This window comes from Oryza brachyantha, chromosome 3 (genome assembly GCF_000231095.2).
Source record: "Oryza brachyantha chromosome 3, ObraRS2, whole genome shotgun sequence".
In the NCBI taxonomy this organism is placed as follows: domain Eukaryota; kingdom Viridiplantae; phylum Streptophyta; class Magnoliopsida; order Poales; family Poaceae; genus Oryza; species Oryza brachyantha.
In genome coordinates, this window is record NC_023165.2 from 8,217,794 (window position 1) to 8,231,944 (window position 14,151).

Here is a 14,151-nt window from a genome sequence, read left to right on the forward strand (position 1 = left end):
TGTATTTTCAGTGGGTATGTACGTCAGTAAGTGTCCGTTCTCTAGCATGACTTCAGTGCTTTCGACCGTTTGGCGATTTTCAAGCATGTGCAGACAGCAAATATATTAGGGGGAAAATGCATCGCATGATTACATATCTACTCATTTCTTACATTACATTAGTTTTTTTCTGGTTAAAAATATGTATAGTTTATGCCAAGATTTATTTAAACTTTTAAAATTCTAACCATCGATAATTTCTTAAATACTTATTTTAAATATAAGACAAATGATGCACGTATATTTTTCTTGAAAAATGCTATCATAATATTAAAATTATTCGATTTTATAAATATATTACATAAAAATTGTCAGAATTTGAATTTTAGAAGTTTAACCAAAATTTATCATAAATGATAAATATTTTTGACTGGATAAAGTAATCATTATTTTTTAAAAAAATAACAAGATAAATTAATATGGGATGTATCACTCCATCAACATGCAAGTTTAAATTCGAATTTATAAATTGTAACAAAAATAACAAATTTAACCGTGAATGTACGTATACTAGTTTTAATTTTATTTATTTTTTACAACTTGTAGAAATAAAATTTGAACTTACATATGTATGAAGTGATATATCTCTTATTAATTTATCATATTATTTTTTAAAAATGGTGAGAACTATTTATGTGACGTGAAAGAAATGAGCGAATGTTCAGCCAAGTGATAAAAATCCATCTCCATGTATTTGTATACGTAATAGCGTGACTGTTATGAATGCGTCAAGCTGTACTCTCAAATAATTAGGGTTCTATCAAACATCCCGTGCAATAAAAAGTTATCTCGCTCTAGCTAGCTGCCACCCGCAAAACAGTCATGATCAACAACTTCCTCCGTGAGGCTAAAAAAAATCAGCTTAATTTCGTTTGGATGGTGTCACCAAACCTGTCAACCAGCCAACCATCGCTGTGATTCTGTGAAGAAGCTCGCGTAGCATGGTTTCCTCCGATTTTTTAACAGTTGGTGGCTTCACACAAGTCAGAGTCTGCGAGTAGCAATTTATTGCTTGAATTCTCACCTGCAGATGGCACACGATGACGCCAAAGCCGATGCAGGCAGGAGTGGCACGTAGAAACGACTTCTCTTTACTTCTGAATTAACCAGCCTAATGAACGTGTAGAGAGCAAAGGTCGGTCAGATACGCAAGTCCCTGCAGCTTCAGTCCTTCGCCGGTGCCCAAAATTCTCTAAACTGTGTGCATAAACTGCGTGAATTCCAGCTCCGGGTTTCGATTTCGGGCGGCAAATTTAGCTTTTAAAAGTTGCAGGCCATCGTGTCCATATACACACACACACACACACATGCACACTTGTGAACGAACTTAATTAGCACAAAACAAAGCTACGAACCTGAGTTGGTGATACTTCAGAGTTCATTTCATAGCTAGTGACAGTGTACGAGTGTACGGCTGAACGTGATCAAAGGTGGGTGCCATGTCGAGTGGCTTTGGTGGTCGGAGGACGTTGCCGATGGAGGATGGCGAGGACGCGCCACGCGCCGACCTGCTGCCCTGTCACCCTCGCTCGGACAGGAGGTCCGACAGCTCGGCCAGCCTCGACCACCTTGTCGCGCTTCCTTCGCACGCGCCGCCCGGGCATGTCGTTGTCGACGTCCGGACAACGGCCAACGCCGAGGGGAATGAGGAGGACGACGGCGGCGGCGGTACGCTTGACTTCGTCGGCGGCACGGCCGTCCGTTTCGTGCTTGCGTTCCACGACCTGACGTACAACGTCGGGCGGCCGAGGAGGGTGGTGTTTCGCCGGCGGAGCACTCACGTCGAGACCGACGCGACTACCACGCGCGGGGGCGGAGCGAGGGCGAGGGCGCTGCTCGACGGCGTCTCCGGGGAGGCGCGGGAGGGGGAGATCATGGCCGTACTCGGGGCGAGCGGCGCCGGCAAGACCACGCTGATCGACGCGCTCGCCGACCGGATCCGGCGCGACAGCCTCCGCGGCGCCGTCACGCTCAACGGGGAGGCCCTCGGCGGCCGCCTGCTCAAGGTCATCTCGGCGTACGTCATGCAGGACGACCTCCTGTACCCGATGCTCACCGTCGCCGAGACGCTCATGTACTCGGCGGAGTTCCGGCTCCCGCGGTCGCTCTCCACGTCCAAGAAGGCGAGCCGGGTGCAGGCGCTCATCGACCAGCTCGGCCTGCGCGCCGCGGCGAACACCATCATCGGCGACGAGGGACGCCGCGGCGTGTCCGGCGGCGAGCGGCGGCGCGTGTCCATCGGCATCGACATCATCCACGACCCCATCATCCTGTTCCTCGACGAGCCCACGTCCGGGCTCGACTCCACCAGCGCCTTCATGGTGGTGAAGGTGCTGCAGGGCATCGCGCAGAGCGGCAGCGTTGTGATCATGTCGATCCACCAACCGAGCTACCGCATCATCGGCCTCCTCGACCGTCTCCTGTTCCTCTCCCGCGGGCGTACGGTGTACTACGGCCCACCGGCCGGCTTGCCGCTCTTCTTCTCGGACTTCGGCCACCCGATCCCCGACGGCCAGAACCCTGCCGAGTTCGCGCTCGACCACGTCCGCCAGCTCGAGAGCTCCCCAAAAGGAGCCGACGAGCTCGTGGAGTTCAGCAACTCGTGGCAAAAGAAGCCGGTGGCCCGTGCCGTCTCGGCGGCAGCAAGAACCGGCCACCATGATAAGCCGTCACTGCCGCTTAAGGAGGCCATCAGAATGAGCATTGCCCGCGGCAAGCTGGTGTCAGGCACCAGCGACAGCGGCACGGCGGCGGCGTCGACGGCGGAAGTGGCGACGTACGCGAACCCGTGGTGGGTGGAGGTGTGGGTGCTGGCTCGGCGGGCGTTCACCAACACGCGGCGCACGCCGGAGCTGTTCCTGATCAGGCTGGGCACGGTGGTGGTGACGGCGTTCATCCTGGCCACCGTGTTCTGGCGGCTGGACAGCACCCCCAAGGGCGTGAACGAGCGGTTCGGCTTCTTCGCCATCGCCATATCCACCATGTTCTACACCAGCGCCGACGCGCTCCCTGTGTTCCTCATCGAACGCTACATCTACCTCCGCGAGACGGCGCACAACGCGTACCGCCGCTCCTCCTACGTGCTCTCCAACGCCATCGTCTCGTTCCCGCCGCTCGTCGTGCTCTCCCTCGCCTTCGCGCTCATCACCTTCTTCGCCGTCGGCCTGGCCGGCGGCGCGGGAGGCTTCCTCTTCTTCGTCCTCATCGTGCTCGCCTCCTTCTGGGCCGGCAGCGGCTTCGTCACCTTCCTCTCCGGCGTGGTCCGCCACGTGATCATCGGGTACACCGTGGTGGTGGGGTTGCTGGCCTACTTCCTCCTCCTGAGCGGCTTCTTCGTCACCCGCGACCGCATCCCGAGCTACTGGACATGGCTCCACTACCTGTCGCTGATCAAGTACCCGTACGAGGCGGTGATGCAGAACGAGTTCGGCGGCGAGCCGGGGAGGTGCTTCATGCGCGGGGTGCAGATGTTCGACGGGACGCCGATCGGGGCGCTGCCGGCGGAGACGAAGGTAAGCGTGCTGAACGCGATGAGCAGGTCCATGGGGGTCGACTTCAACAGCAGCTCGTGCATCACGACGGGGCCGGACATACTGGCGAGGCAGGCGGTGGCGGAGCTCGGCAAGTGGAGCTGCCTCTGGGTCACCGTCGCGTGGGGCTTCCTCTTCCGCGCGCTCTTCTACCTCACGCTCGTGGTGGGGAGCAGGAACAGGCGGAGGTGAGGGTGAACGCGACGCGCCGATCCGTCCGCGCGCGCTGCACCGATCGATGCGTGCGCGCGAAAAATGGCCGGCCGCACCGCACCGCACCGCACCCGCGGGTTAAACAAGATATAGTTCTAGTACTGTAGTCGTGTTATTCGACCGTCTCGGATCGGAGGATGGTTGACCAGTTCGCTTGCGAGACGACCGTATATTGTTCTCGTATTATGATATTTGTTTGGCCCAACTGGCCATGGCCTGCGTGTGTCAGTATAGAACCGTTGTTAACGGCCCAAAATAAGGGCCCATTTTTTTTGATAAATTGCTGTAGTTTAAAATGGGCCAAGTAAACAGAGCAATAGTCAACTTTAATTTAACTGTAGGTCGAGTTTGATTTACGTCTGACAACCAAAAATCAAGTATAAAACATTCCTAACTATTAAAACAAGTGCACATCAATCCCTGGACGATTTGGACAAAAGTTTTGTCTTACTTGATATCCACGTGGCATATTTACTTTATATTTTTGTCCCATATGAAGTTTATGTGTAATTATCTTAGCAAAAAAACATAGGTAAAGGTACCCAAATGTCAATGATAGTTATTATACCATAAAATTAATTAGTGGGGACATATATGTCAATCAAATGAAATAAAAATTAAAAAACAAACATCTCAGACAGAGCCTGCACTTCAGAACGAGAGCTCAGTTTGCCGTTTCCTTCCTCGTTCTAGCGTAGCCTTGAAATTCCTGGCCATCGCAGTACACCAACCGAAGTCGTAACCGGAGGCGTCTCTTTCCTGGACTCGCTTTTGCCATCGCACAACTCCACCAACGCACCGATTAATTCCTCGCGCCCGTGCTCGCACAGCTTCGTCTACGCACCGGCGCCGGTCAATCCCGAGACGACACGACACGGCTCCCATCTAAGAACACAGCCCCCAACCGCTCAGCTAAACCCGTGGGCGGGCGCGCTATCCCGCTATTCCGTACGTGGCGGAAACAGTTTACATCTGCTGATCTGCATCTCCTCACCTGGGACCATATGGACGACTACGACGCACCAGGCAGCAGGACTCGCAGCCAAAGTGCCCAAGTCGACGAGGAGAAACGCATCGTGTTTTCTAGTGTTTCTTTAGGCCGACGACTTGACTTCACCAACCGGGAGACGCTACGCTTCACAGGTTCACAACTGCTTCTCCTAGATCCAAGGCATGATAGAAAACATTACAATTGCTCATGTGACGCATCCAACTTTGCACATTATTGAAAGATGCCAAGCAGAAATTTATTACAGGGTGCACAAAGTACCCTGTGGCCATGCCCCGTTGGCAAACAAACAAGATCCAGTCCAAGAAAGCATAGCAATAACCAAATGTTTACTATGCGTATCCCCACTATCCCGTCTGAATTCTAGATCAGATCAAAGGAGACAGCTCACTTGAATACATAAGGGCCCCAACCAACCAATGGCATGCTACTTGATACTCTTCTCCTCCATCAAATTAAACCAAAGCAAAAAAAGGGCAAGCCAGAAGACCAGAGACAAGTCCACGTTTACTTTGATTTGTCCTGAAATGTCAGTTTCAACCTCCATGCGAGTATGCGACCATGTCCACATGCTAATATCACCTTATATCAAGCAGCAGTGTCCGGAGGATATAAATAGTGCAAGTATATTGTACTCCGTGAGGAAAGAATGAAAGAAACAAGCCATAAATATATGGAGGGGCAGGACATGCTTGCAAAATATTGCAGGGTTCGGTTAACGGAAAACGGCGACGCCAGATTGGGAGAGATGCATGAACCAGCCCGCCAAAAACGCCACCATGCATTAGTTTAGATAGGATTCGCAGCTGTCACAGTTGTTGTGACTAGGTCAGTAGTGCTCAGTACCTCCTCCTCTTTGCCCTGATGCCATTAGAGCTGCCATCGCGCCACCCATGAGGTCCACGGCACCTGTGGTCGTCTTCTTCTTGCTCATCCCTCCCCCTGTGCGCCCCTCTGCTCCTGAAGCGGCCGTCCAGCTCCCGCGGACCACCGGCGCCAGCTTCAGGGAAGTCCATGTCGGCGTCTGCGCAGTACGGAGGCATCTCGTCGTCGCCACCAGCCGGGATGCTGGCTTCGAAGGATCGAAGATAGCCTCTCCTCTCCCCAAACTTCCTCCTGTCGGTAAGTTCAGCTTCTGCATGTAGCTCGGCTAGCTGGGCAGGATGTAGATGTGGCTCAAAGGCATCTCCTTCAGCACCTCCATGCATGCCACACCTTCTCGTGTTTCTTTGCATGCCTCTGTCATCACGCTCCATTCGGTCAAAGGGTGAGCCATGGTGGTGGGTGTGGCGTCGATGAGGCAAGTATGGTCTGTCAGTTCTGATTAATGGTGGTGATCTGCCCATTGCTTCAGGTGACCGTCCTCTATGTAAATGCATAGGAGCGCCCCTTATATGCCCAGGTGAATGGCTCCTGTTTCTATGAATGAATGCGAGGTCCTCTTGTCTATGATGATGACGTGAATGTGGTACATAAAATCTCTCCTCCATCATGTCATCTGATAGATCTTCCATATGCCCATGTGCCAGCAGCCTAGGGTCTGGAGCATCTCTTCCAGAGAAACCATCAATGTCCATCTCTCTCATGAGCCGCCTATGTGGAATTCGGTGCGAGTGATGATCATCTTCAAAGTGGCGCCTTCTGCCAATCATAGGTTCATCATCAAAGTAAATTTCAGATTCATTCATTCTTGGACCCCGGAAGTTCCTTGGATGACCGCGGGATCCAACACCACGACCACCATAACGGTGGTCTAACCTTCGTTGGTTCATTGTATCAGGCCCATGCCTGCCACTTTGGAATTCTCCTTTGTTCTTCTCTCTCTCAGCCTGCATAAACCTTTCCCATCTTTCATTCCTGTAAAAGAAGCACAAAGAGGAGAAGAAAACAAAGATTTTTTTAACTTCAGCCAAATACAATACCTGACAGGCATAATTACCAATATGCATGTAACAAGTCACCCATACTGCAGCATCCCACAAAAGAAACAAACGACAAGAATCATACCTATTGACATAAGGATACCCCATCTCTCTCCAATGTGGGCCATCAACCTGCCCATCTTTTTCATTCTGTACAGAAGTTGTTCTACAAGAGTCAGGTTTGGATTTATCACATTCTGACCTTTCAGATGCCGACTTCACCATTCCACACTCATGTGGTTGACTGCTTGAAGCGCCATCAGGATGAGAATCTTCACCTGGGACAGAATTCCTTGTATGCAATTCAGAGACTTTAGCAACCTCTTCACTTACTGTCTGATGCTCACTTTTCACAGTAACATTTTTCACATGGTCCTCACTACAACTAGCAGCTTGCTTACCAACTGGAGATTGCAACCCTTTTGACTTTATTTTAGGAGTTTTACCCTTCTCAAGGCAGCTACTTGATTCCTTACAAGAATCTGTGGTAGATTTGGTTTTAGGGGAAGTGGATGTATCCAGAGATGACAGCCTTCGGAGATCTGCTGTACTGGATCCTGTGATGGTCTTAACACGTATGGTATTGTCATTGTCATTCACTGGAGTATTCCTATCGGATCGCAATAATTGTTTATTTTTGGGCTCCTCATTGACAACATCAACACTTTGATGCCTGTCCTGATATGAATGAGAGGAAACTCCATCTTTAAAATCAACACATTTGTCATCACTAACACCCTGCATGTCAATCTTATTTGTCACAAATGAACAGTCCTGGCGTGTATCACTGTCATGTCCCTTCTGTATATTTGTGCCCATCTTGGCACCAGTACCATCATCAGAGGTTTGATTGCTCCCTAGTGTTCCTCCATGAGGTTTATCGGTAGTAAATCGATGTGAAACAATATTATCATCATCTTCTGAACAGTCCATTTCAGCACTCCCTTGTGACATACCATCAAACGCAAATCGATTCCGAGAATTGGAAATCAATGGTTCAGCGCTATGGCTCGAGGAGCTTTGCAATGGACCACAAGCTTCAACAGCATTGCGATAATTCACATGACTGGTTGTTGGTTTGCAATCAACGCTAGCCTCACCAGGATTACAGGATGCACGTTCAGTAGGCAATAAGGGCTGGCTGGCTGATACACATAATCCAGTACGGCTGGCACCACAGCCTCTCAAAGGCAAGGGCCTTTTGGTCATCAATGGTGAACGCTGACTACTCATTGATGCAGTTGTAGTTGTGGGACTTGGAATCACAGTGGTGGTTTCCTCACTCTTGATAGATTTCTTAACTTCACGGTCAGCATGCATGGTCTCAATGCGGGTGGCATCAAGCAACCTTTCAGTTGGTAGTGAAACACTAGCAGTTGCTACATTAGGAAAGATCCCAGAATTCAAATCCAGGGCAGCTTTTCCAGAAACTTTGCGTGCACTGTCAGTTTTTTCAATCTGTGCGCAATTGTTAGCTAGTACAACACTTGGTGATTCTAATAGTTGTGCTTTTTCTTTATCATTCGGAATATGTCGTTGGGACTGTTCTTCAGGCTCTTTCTTTACCAAAGAACCAGCTGCTATCCTCTCCATTCCAGCCACGGTTGATGATATACTTTTATGAGGGTTTTCATTGCTGGGCACTAGTTTGACAACCTCGTCAACTGGTGATTTATGTGTCCTTGGTACACCAACCTCTGTGGTGACCTTTTTGGTACTTTCAGCAGATTCAGATCTAACTGCAACATTAGGAGCATTGTTCTCAGACTCAATAATGTGCTTATCAGATAGAGAGAGATTTAGTCCAGCATTGTTCTCAGACTCATCTACATGTTTACCAGATAGAGAGAGACTTAGTCCTGGAACAGGAGCAAGTTCTTTCCAGTTTATGCCTAGCTCAGGTCTAGCTGGTGGTTTAAGCTGCAAGTCTAAGGTAACATCAGCTGCCCCATGCTTATTAGAAAGTCCGCACGCATTGGAAAGGTTCAGAGTACTGTCAATGTTTTGACGCAGTCCATTGCTCGCTGTAGAAACTGGGGCCACTAGGGGAACATGTGCTTTCTGATGCTGAAGAGTTTCATGGTAGAGTCTATTACCGCAATCCTGCACTATAGGCAAGCTTTCAGCAGGATCATGAGGATCCAATGGTAGATTCAGATCCAAATTTGGTAGTCGACCAAAGCTACTGTCAGAAGATGATTTGGGTTCACTTGTTGCTCCAACATCCTTGTGAACATCTGCTGATGGGAAGCCAGAAAGACCCTGATCTACTCCCTCTTCCTTGACAATGGAACTAGGACTGATCTTGCCATTCCGAGGAGACACTGACTGCAATCCCAAACTCAAAAACTTCTGACTCTGAGTTTCGTCGCTGTGACCAACACTACTTGTACCACTCTCTATGCGAGAAGGGATGTCACCTGAACCATCAAGTGACGACCCTTTTTTCTCAGTCAAAGATTGAATGAATGACCTCTTGGCATAGCTTTGATCCTGAGGACTAAACATCCCATTACCTTTGACATGGCTTTCTCCTGATACAGATCTGTTCAAGAAAGTGTCCTTGCTGCAGCCTGCCTCTGCAGCTGAAACGGCTATCGCCTCTGTCGGAGACAACGGTCTCATCAAGGGCAGCCTTCCTGACGGAACCAATCTATCAGAGGGCAAAACTGGCCTTTTCTTAATGGGCACACCGACTGCCGGTTCATCCAATCGCGGCCCGAGCCGATGACTGCAAACCTGCTCATACAACATCCAGAATTTTTATACAAATACAGAAAGAGACATCCAGACCACCACAATGGACCTCCGAGGAGGAAGCTTTGTACCTCTTCCTTCTTTGCTACCGACATCTTTGCCTTGCCGCGGACCACCAGCCAATATTCGGTGCCCTCTGGTACAAACCGCGGTCAGTACCCGGAAGAAACCAAGAATAACAAGAGCAGACGAAAACGCCGAAGTGATGCGTACCAACCGGCAATAAACGAGCTGATGGTACGGCAGATCATTAGAGAGGGATACCGAATGCCTAATACTAGCACAATGCATATTGTCTTCTTGCAAACCGAAGAGAATAATAACTACAATACTGAATTTATTGAATACAGTATCGATAAAGGAACAATATTGGATAGAAGAAGCATCAGACAAATCTGTCGATTGTTAACAATGAATAAATCAATGGCACATCCAGGGTAAGTAAGAGCTAAACGCAAACATTAACACTCAAAGATTAACCTTGCAAGCAAGAGCGATTCCTTTAACACTAAAAATTCGGTCCAATCAAGGCAGGAGATGCGCAAAGCAAGATCGTAATCAGGGAAGACTTACGAAGCATGAAAACAATCACTTGCGATTCACCAGCGAAAGTGCGGTGGCGACGGCAGAATAGCAACTACTCAAAGCTCAAAGCTATCTGCCGTGCTGAAGCCCAGAAAAAAAAAGCCTCAAAGCTCGCTCCAAACACGCTTGCGTGAGAGGGAAGCATCCAAATATACCACCAAGAAGATCACCAATCACCGAGAATAACCGCAATAACACTCTTGCCGCATCCCGCCCCAACAGAAAGAATCAAAAGAAGCAGCCAAAAATCCCAAAAGAGGAAAAAATATTCTCGACACGAGATCGATCCGGCAAAACCCCGGGGACAAATCTAATCTGCTTCATCCCTCGCAAACAGCATCGTCGTCACTTGCGGCGGCGACGAAACAGGAAAACAAAAAAGAAGAGATTTTTTTTGCTAGGTACCTGAACAAACCTAGCCCTCTCCACCGCGACGGACGGAGAGGAGAGGGATCAGCTCGCCGCCCAGTGTGTGCAGCTTTGGCGAGACGAAGAAGTGCGCCCTCTCGCGCCAGGCGAGCTCTGCGGGCCGCTTTAAAAGAAGACGAGCACAGCCGCAGCACGCAGCAGGGGGGTGGTGGAGGTGGTGGCGGCCGACGGCGACTCGCCAACTGCTCCCAATCTGCCCGTATCCTTCTCTCTCCGCCCTCCCAACTGTCACTCTCCTTCCTCTCGCACCGTCTGCTCGAGATCCCTTGCCTCCCTGCTCTCTCTCCCCACCTCCTCCCCCCACCTCGCGCCGCTGCAGAGCAATTCTTTTCCCGACCTCGCTTTGGTGTTTTCTTTATAGTAAAAGTACTAGTCGTCCCAGCAGTTTAGCACTGACCTATCTGCGCCGACGTGGTGCCGGCGCGGCGCGCGTGGCTTCCAGGAAGTCCCCCCCCCCCCCCCCCCCCCCCCCCGAGGAGGAGGAGGAGTCGCATTCCTGCTGCCCCCGCGACGTCGCGATCGGGCGGTCCACGCGCGTGGAGCCACGCCCCCGATCGGCGCCGTCCGTTCGATGCCAAGCCGCCTGATCCTGGTTTCGGTTTCGTTGGGGGCCCCGGACGTCTCGTCTCGTCCTCCTCGCTGTGCTGCCGCGGTGGAACGCAACTTTGTACGCGACCGGTGCGGCCGCGCCGCGCGCCCGCGGGGTTGGTTTGGTTTGGTTTGGTTGGTTCACGGCGTTTTTCACGGATTCACGCCGCGGTGGCGAGGGATTTTTTGGGGGGGGGGGGGGGGGTTGGGGAGGTTAGTTTGGTTTGGATTAGGGAATGGGGGTGGATTCTGTGGCGCGAACGGATCGGCGGATCTGACGCCGACGGGAACGAGAGGGAGGGGGAGGCATGGGATCCCGCCGGAATTTTGGGGCATTGACCTGTTGCCGATCTCGCGTTGGGAGCCAGGACACCACCTCGCTTTGATGGCACTCGGTGCAGCGGGTGACGGGATTCTCTGCAACCCACCCCGCGCATGACAAAGGAGAACTGGTCGCATGCTTATTGCCAGGTGCTACGGCCCTGTTTAGTTCACATGGATTTTCGTATTTATCTGTTATATCAAATCTTTAGACATATGTATATAGTATAGTATTAAATATAATTAAAAAATAACTAATTACATGGTTCGAAAGAAATTTGTGAGACAAACCATTTGAGCGCAATTAATCAATGATTAGACATAATTACAATATTAACTCATATGTGCTAGTGGTAGATTAATTAGGCTTTAAAATGTTATCTCATGGTTTCCTAACCTATGTAATTAGTTTTTTAATTAGTCACCAATTTAGTATTCTAACATCCGATTAAACACACCAAGCTAAAAATTTTCACAAATTAAACAAGACATACGTGTAACTTATCGCTAGGTTTCACTACATACTACACGCAGGCGCCGTAGACGATCGCGTTGAAAAAAAGAGGTACTTTGGCACGTCAGCGCTTTGGCTGCCTACGATAACGACCGCCCTGGAATGACTAAACAAATGAGCAGATAACGGGGACAAGGGGATTGGACAAGATTGGGCGCCACTCCGGTGCTCCACCGAATCGTCTTTTATCCGGCATCTCCGACCACTCTCGGTGGAGGTTTGTTGATGCGAGAATAAAAGTCCAGTACCAATTTGATGCCGCCTAGTGGTGTTGTACCACATCACGGGCAAACAGGACCTTGAAATTATACTACCGGTAATGCTAGCAGTACACCATTAGACTGTGTTTAATTGGCAAAATAAAGATTTTTGGTGTCACGTCAGATGTTTAATTGATATCGGAAGAGTTTTTAGACACAAATAAAAAAATAAATTTTATAGCTCAACTGAAAACCACAATACGAACCTTTTAAGCTAATTAATCTATCATTAGCATATATTGTATGAGTTATTGTTGCACTTATGACTAATCATCTCAAAATATTTGTCTCATAATTTTCCTTCCAACTGTACAATTGATATTTTTTATCTATATTTAATATTCTATTTAAATGTTTAAAAATTCGATGTGATATTTTTGAGAAAAGAATTTCGAGAACTAAACGTACCCTTAGTTTAGCCCCATTTTTAACCTCATAAATTTTCCGCGTATCCGTCCAGAGATCGGAGCATCGATTTGCGAGTTGCGACTTCGCTGTCTATATTACACGATATTTCACATCCATGGTAAATATAAGGTCGTGATGTCGCCGATTTTTAATACAAAAGAGCAGCCTTGCACGATTTGTAATTAATACTCGTTCGCTCAAATTGGGTTAATTTCGAGATTAAAAATGAGTTGACTTCTAGTCACTGAGCTATCCTATATATGCATCGAAAAGTATTAAATATTTTGTATACTTTCAACACCCTTGCATATCAAACTGGTAGAGCATTTATCATGTTAGTACTAGCAATTGACCATGGTAGCCGTGACAGTTGACAACTATTGGAAATGTGTGTAACCGTTTTTAAGTGCTCGTTTAGTAGATTTAGTTCTTAACTTTAACTTATTTAGTGCCAGAGTTATATCAAATGGTATACATCCTAAACGTAGTTAGTAAAGTTACTCTAAAAAATAAATTACTAACATGGAGTTAGGTTTTTCTACCCCACAACTTCACTCTATATCAAAAGACTTATTACCCTCTAATTTATTAATGTAATCACCTCACTCACCTGCCCCTATAACTACACGGATTTTATCGTAACACACTCATATCCTCTCTTTAAGAAATTTTTGAACCTGGCCAAGCTGGTCAAATAGATTTAACCTATCCTCCGGCTTTCATAGGACTAGTTACACTGGAGTGGTAGCTTGGAGTCCTAAACAACGGGGCCTAACTCTCACAGCCACAATGACTATGGTATTGAGCACAATCCAACGACTTCATCGATGAGGTTGAATTTCAGAGAAGGACAAAGCGAGAAAAGTCATCTCATTTTTGTAAAATGCATGTTTCCAAATCAATGTGTCTTGCAATTACTAGATATATTGTCTAAATCAGGATATGCGATGGATAGTACGACCGATGTTCGTAGAATCAAATAAGTTGCTATATTAGAAAGAAAATAATGTGACAGGTGAGTAGCTGATTAAAAAAATTGTCTTACACGAGAGTTGAGACATGATTTATACACAACACTCGATAAATTTAAATATGAGTCATTAGTGTTTAGGGTCGCTATAAACAACGTGCTTTCAAAAAAATATATAGAAAGATAAATTTGAAATAATATTAATTATTTTTAAAATTTATAATAGTTATTACATACGTTTTAGGTTATTAAATATTTTGATTTTCCCTAGATTCATATTGAGAGTAATGAAATTGGTCACACAAACATAACAAAAATGGATAAAGGGTATATTTACAAACGGAAAATAATTTATAAATAAATATTTTATATACATGTTTTTAGCAATCAAAAACAAAGGCTAAAAAATAAATCACGATAGAAAACTAAAAAACTTTAAATTTACGGTTACAAATTTAAATTTGTCTTATAAGTTACAAGAAGAAGAGAAAATATGAGGCTGTTATTTTATAATTCACTGATAAGATGTCTCGATTTAAGTGGTCTCAGTTTTCTTCCCTTACTCTCATACTCACCCTAAGTGACATATTGACATTGTGATATCCT

The 14,151-nt window shown here is 47.6% G+C and overlaps 2 protein-coding genes across 4 annotated transcripts; one reads left to right on the top strand and one right to left on the bottom strand.

Annotated features, from left to right (window-relative positions):
- Window positions 1–1,478: 1,478 nt before the first annotated feature.
- Window positions 1,479–3,761, top strand: LOC102722657 (ABC transporter G family member 5-like). The gene has a single exon (XM_006649814.2). It carries the CDS (start codon window positions 1,479–1,481, stop codon window positions 3,759–3,761), a length of 2,283 nt encoding a protein of 760 aa, XP_006649877.2.
- A 1,664-nt stretch (window positions 3,762–5,425) lies between these two features.
- Window positions 5,426–10,828, bottom strand: LOC102710481. 3 transcript variants are annotated; one of them, XM_040521714.1, is made up of 4 exons: window positions 10,461–10,828; window positions 9,542–9,606; window positions 6,799–9,452; window positions 5,426–6,648 (listed from the first exon to the last, which is right to left on the bottom strand). In XM_040521714.1, the coding sequence occupies exons 2-4, from the start codon at window positions 9,563–9,565 to the stop codon at window positions 5,631–5,633; spliced, it is 3,696 nt and encodes a 1,231-aa protein (XP_040377648.1). In that variant the 5' UTR covers window positions 9,566–9,606; window positions 10,461–10,828; the 3' UTR covers window positions 5,426–5,630. The 3 variants fall into 3 exon arrangements, with proteins under 3 accessions (XP_040377648.1, XP_040377646.1, XP_040377647.1); XM_040521712.1 differs by having other exon boundaries at window positions 10,044–10,828; XM_040521713.1 differs by having other exon boundaries at window positions 9,542–9,701; window positions 10,461–10,827.
- Window positions 10,829–14,151: the final 3,323 nt, after the last annotated feature.

Coding starts and splice junctions, on each gene's coding strand:
- LOC102722657 (XM_006649814.2), top strand. CDS start 1,479: ATGTCGAGTGGCTTTGGTGGTCGGAGGACGTTGCCGATGGAGGATGGC.
- LOC102710481 (XM_040521712.1), bottom strand. Junction 9,453..9,541: donor CGGTAGCAAAGAAGGAAGAG/GTACAAAGCTTC, acceptor TTGTATGAGCAG/GTTTGCAGTCATCGGCTCGG. Junction 6,649..6,798: donor GGGTATCCTTATGTCAATAG/GTATGATTCTTG, acceptor CTTCTTTTACAG/GAATGAAAGATGGGAAAGGT.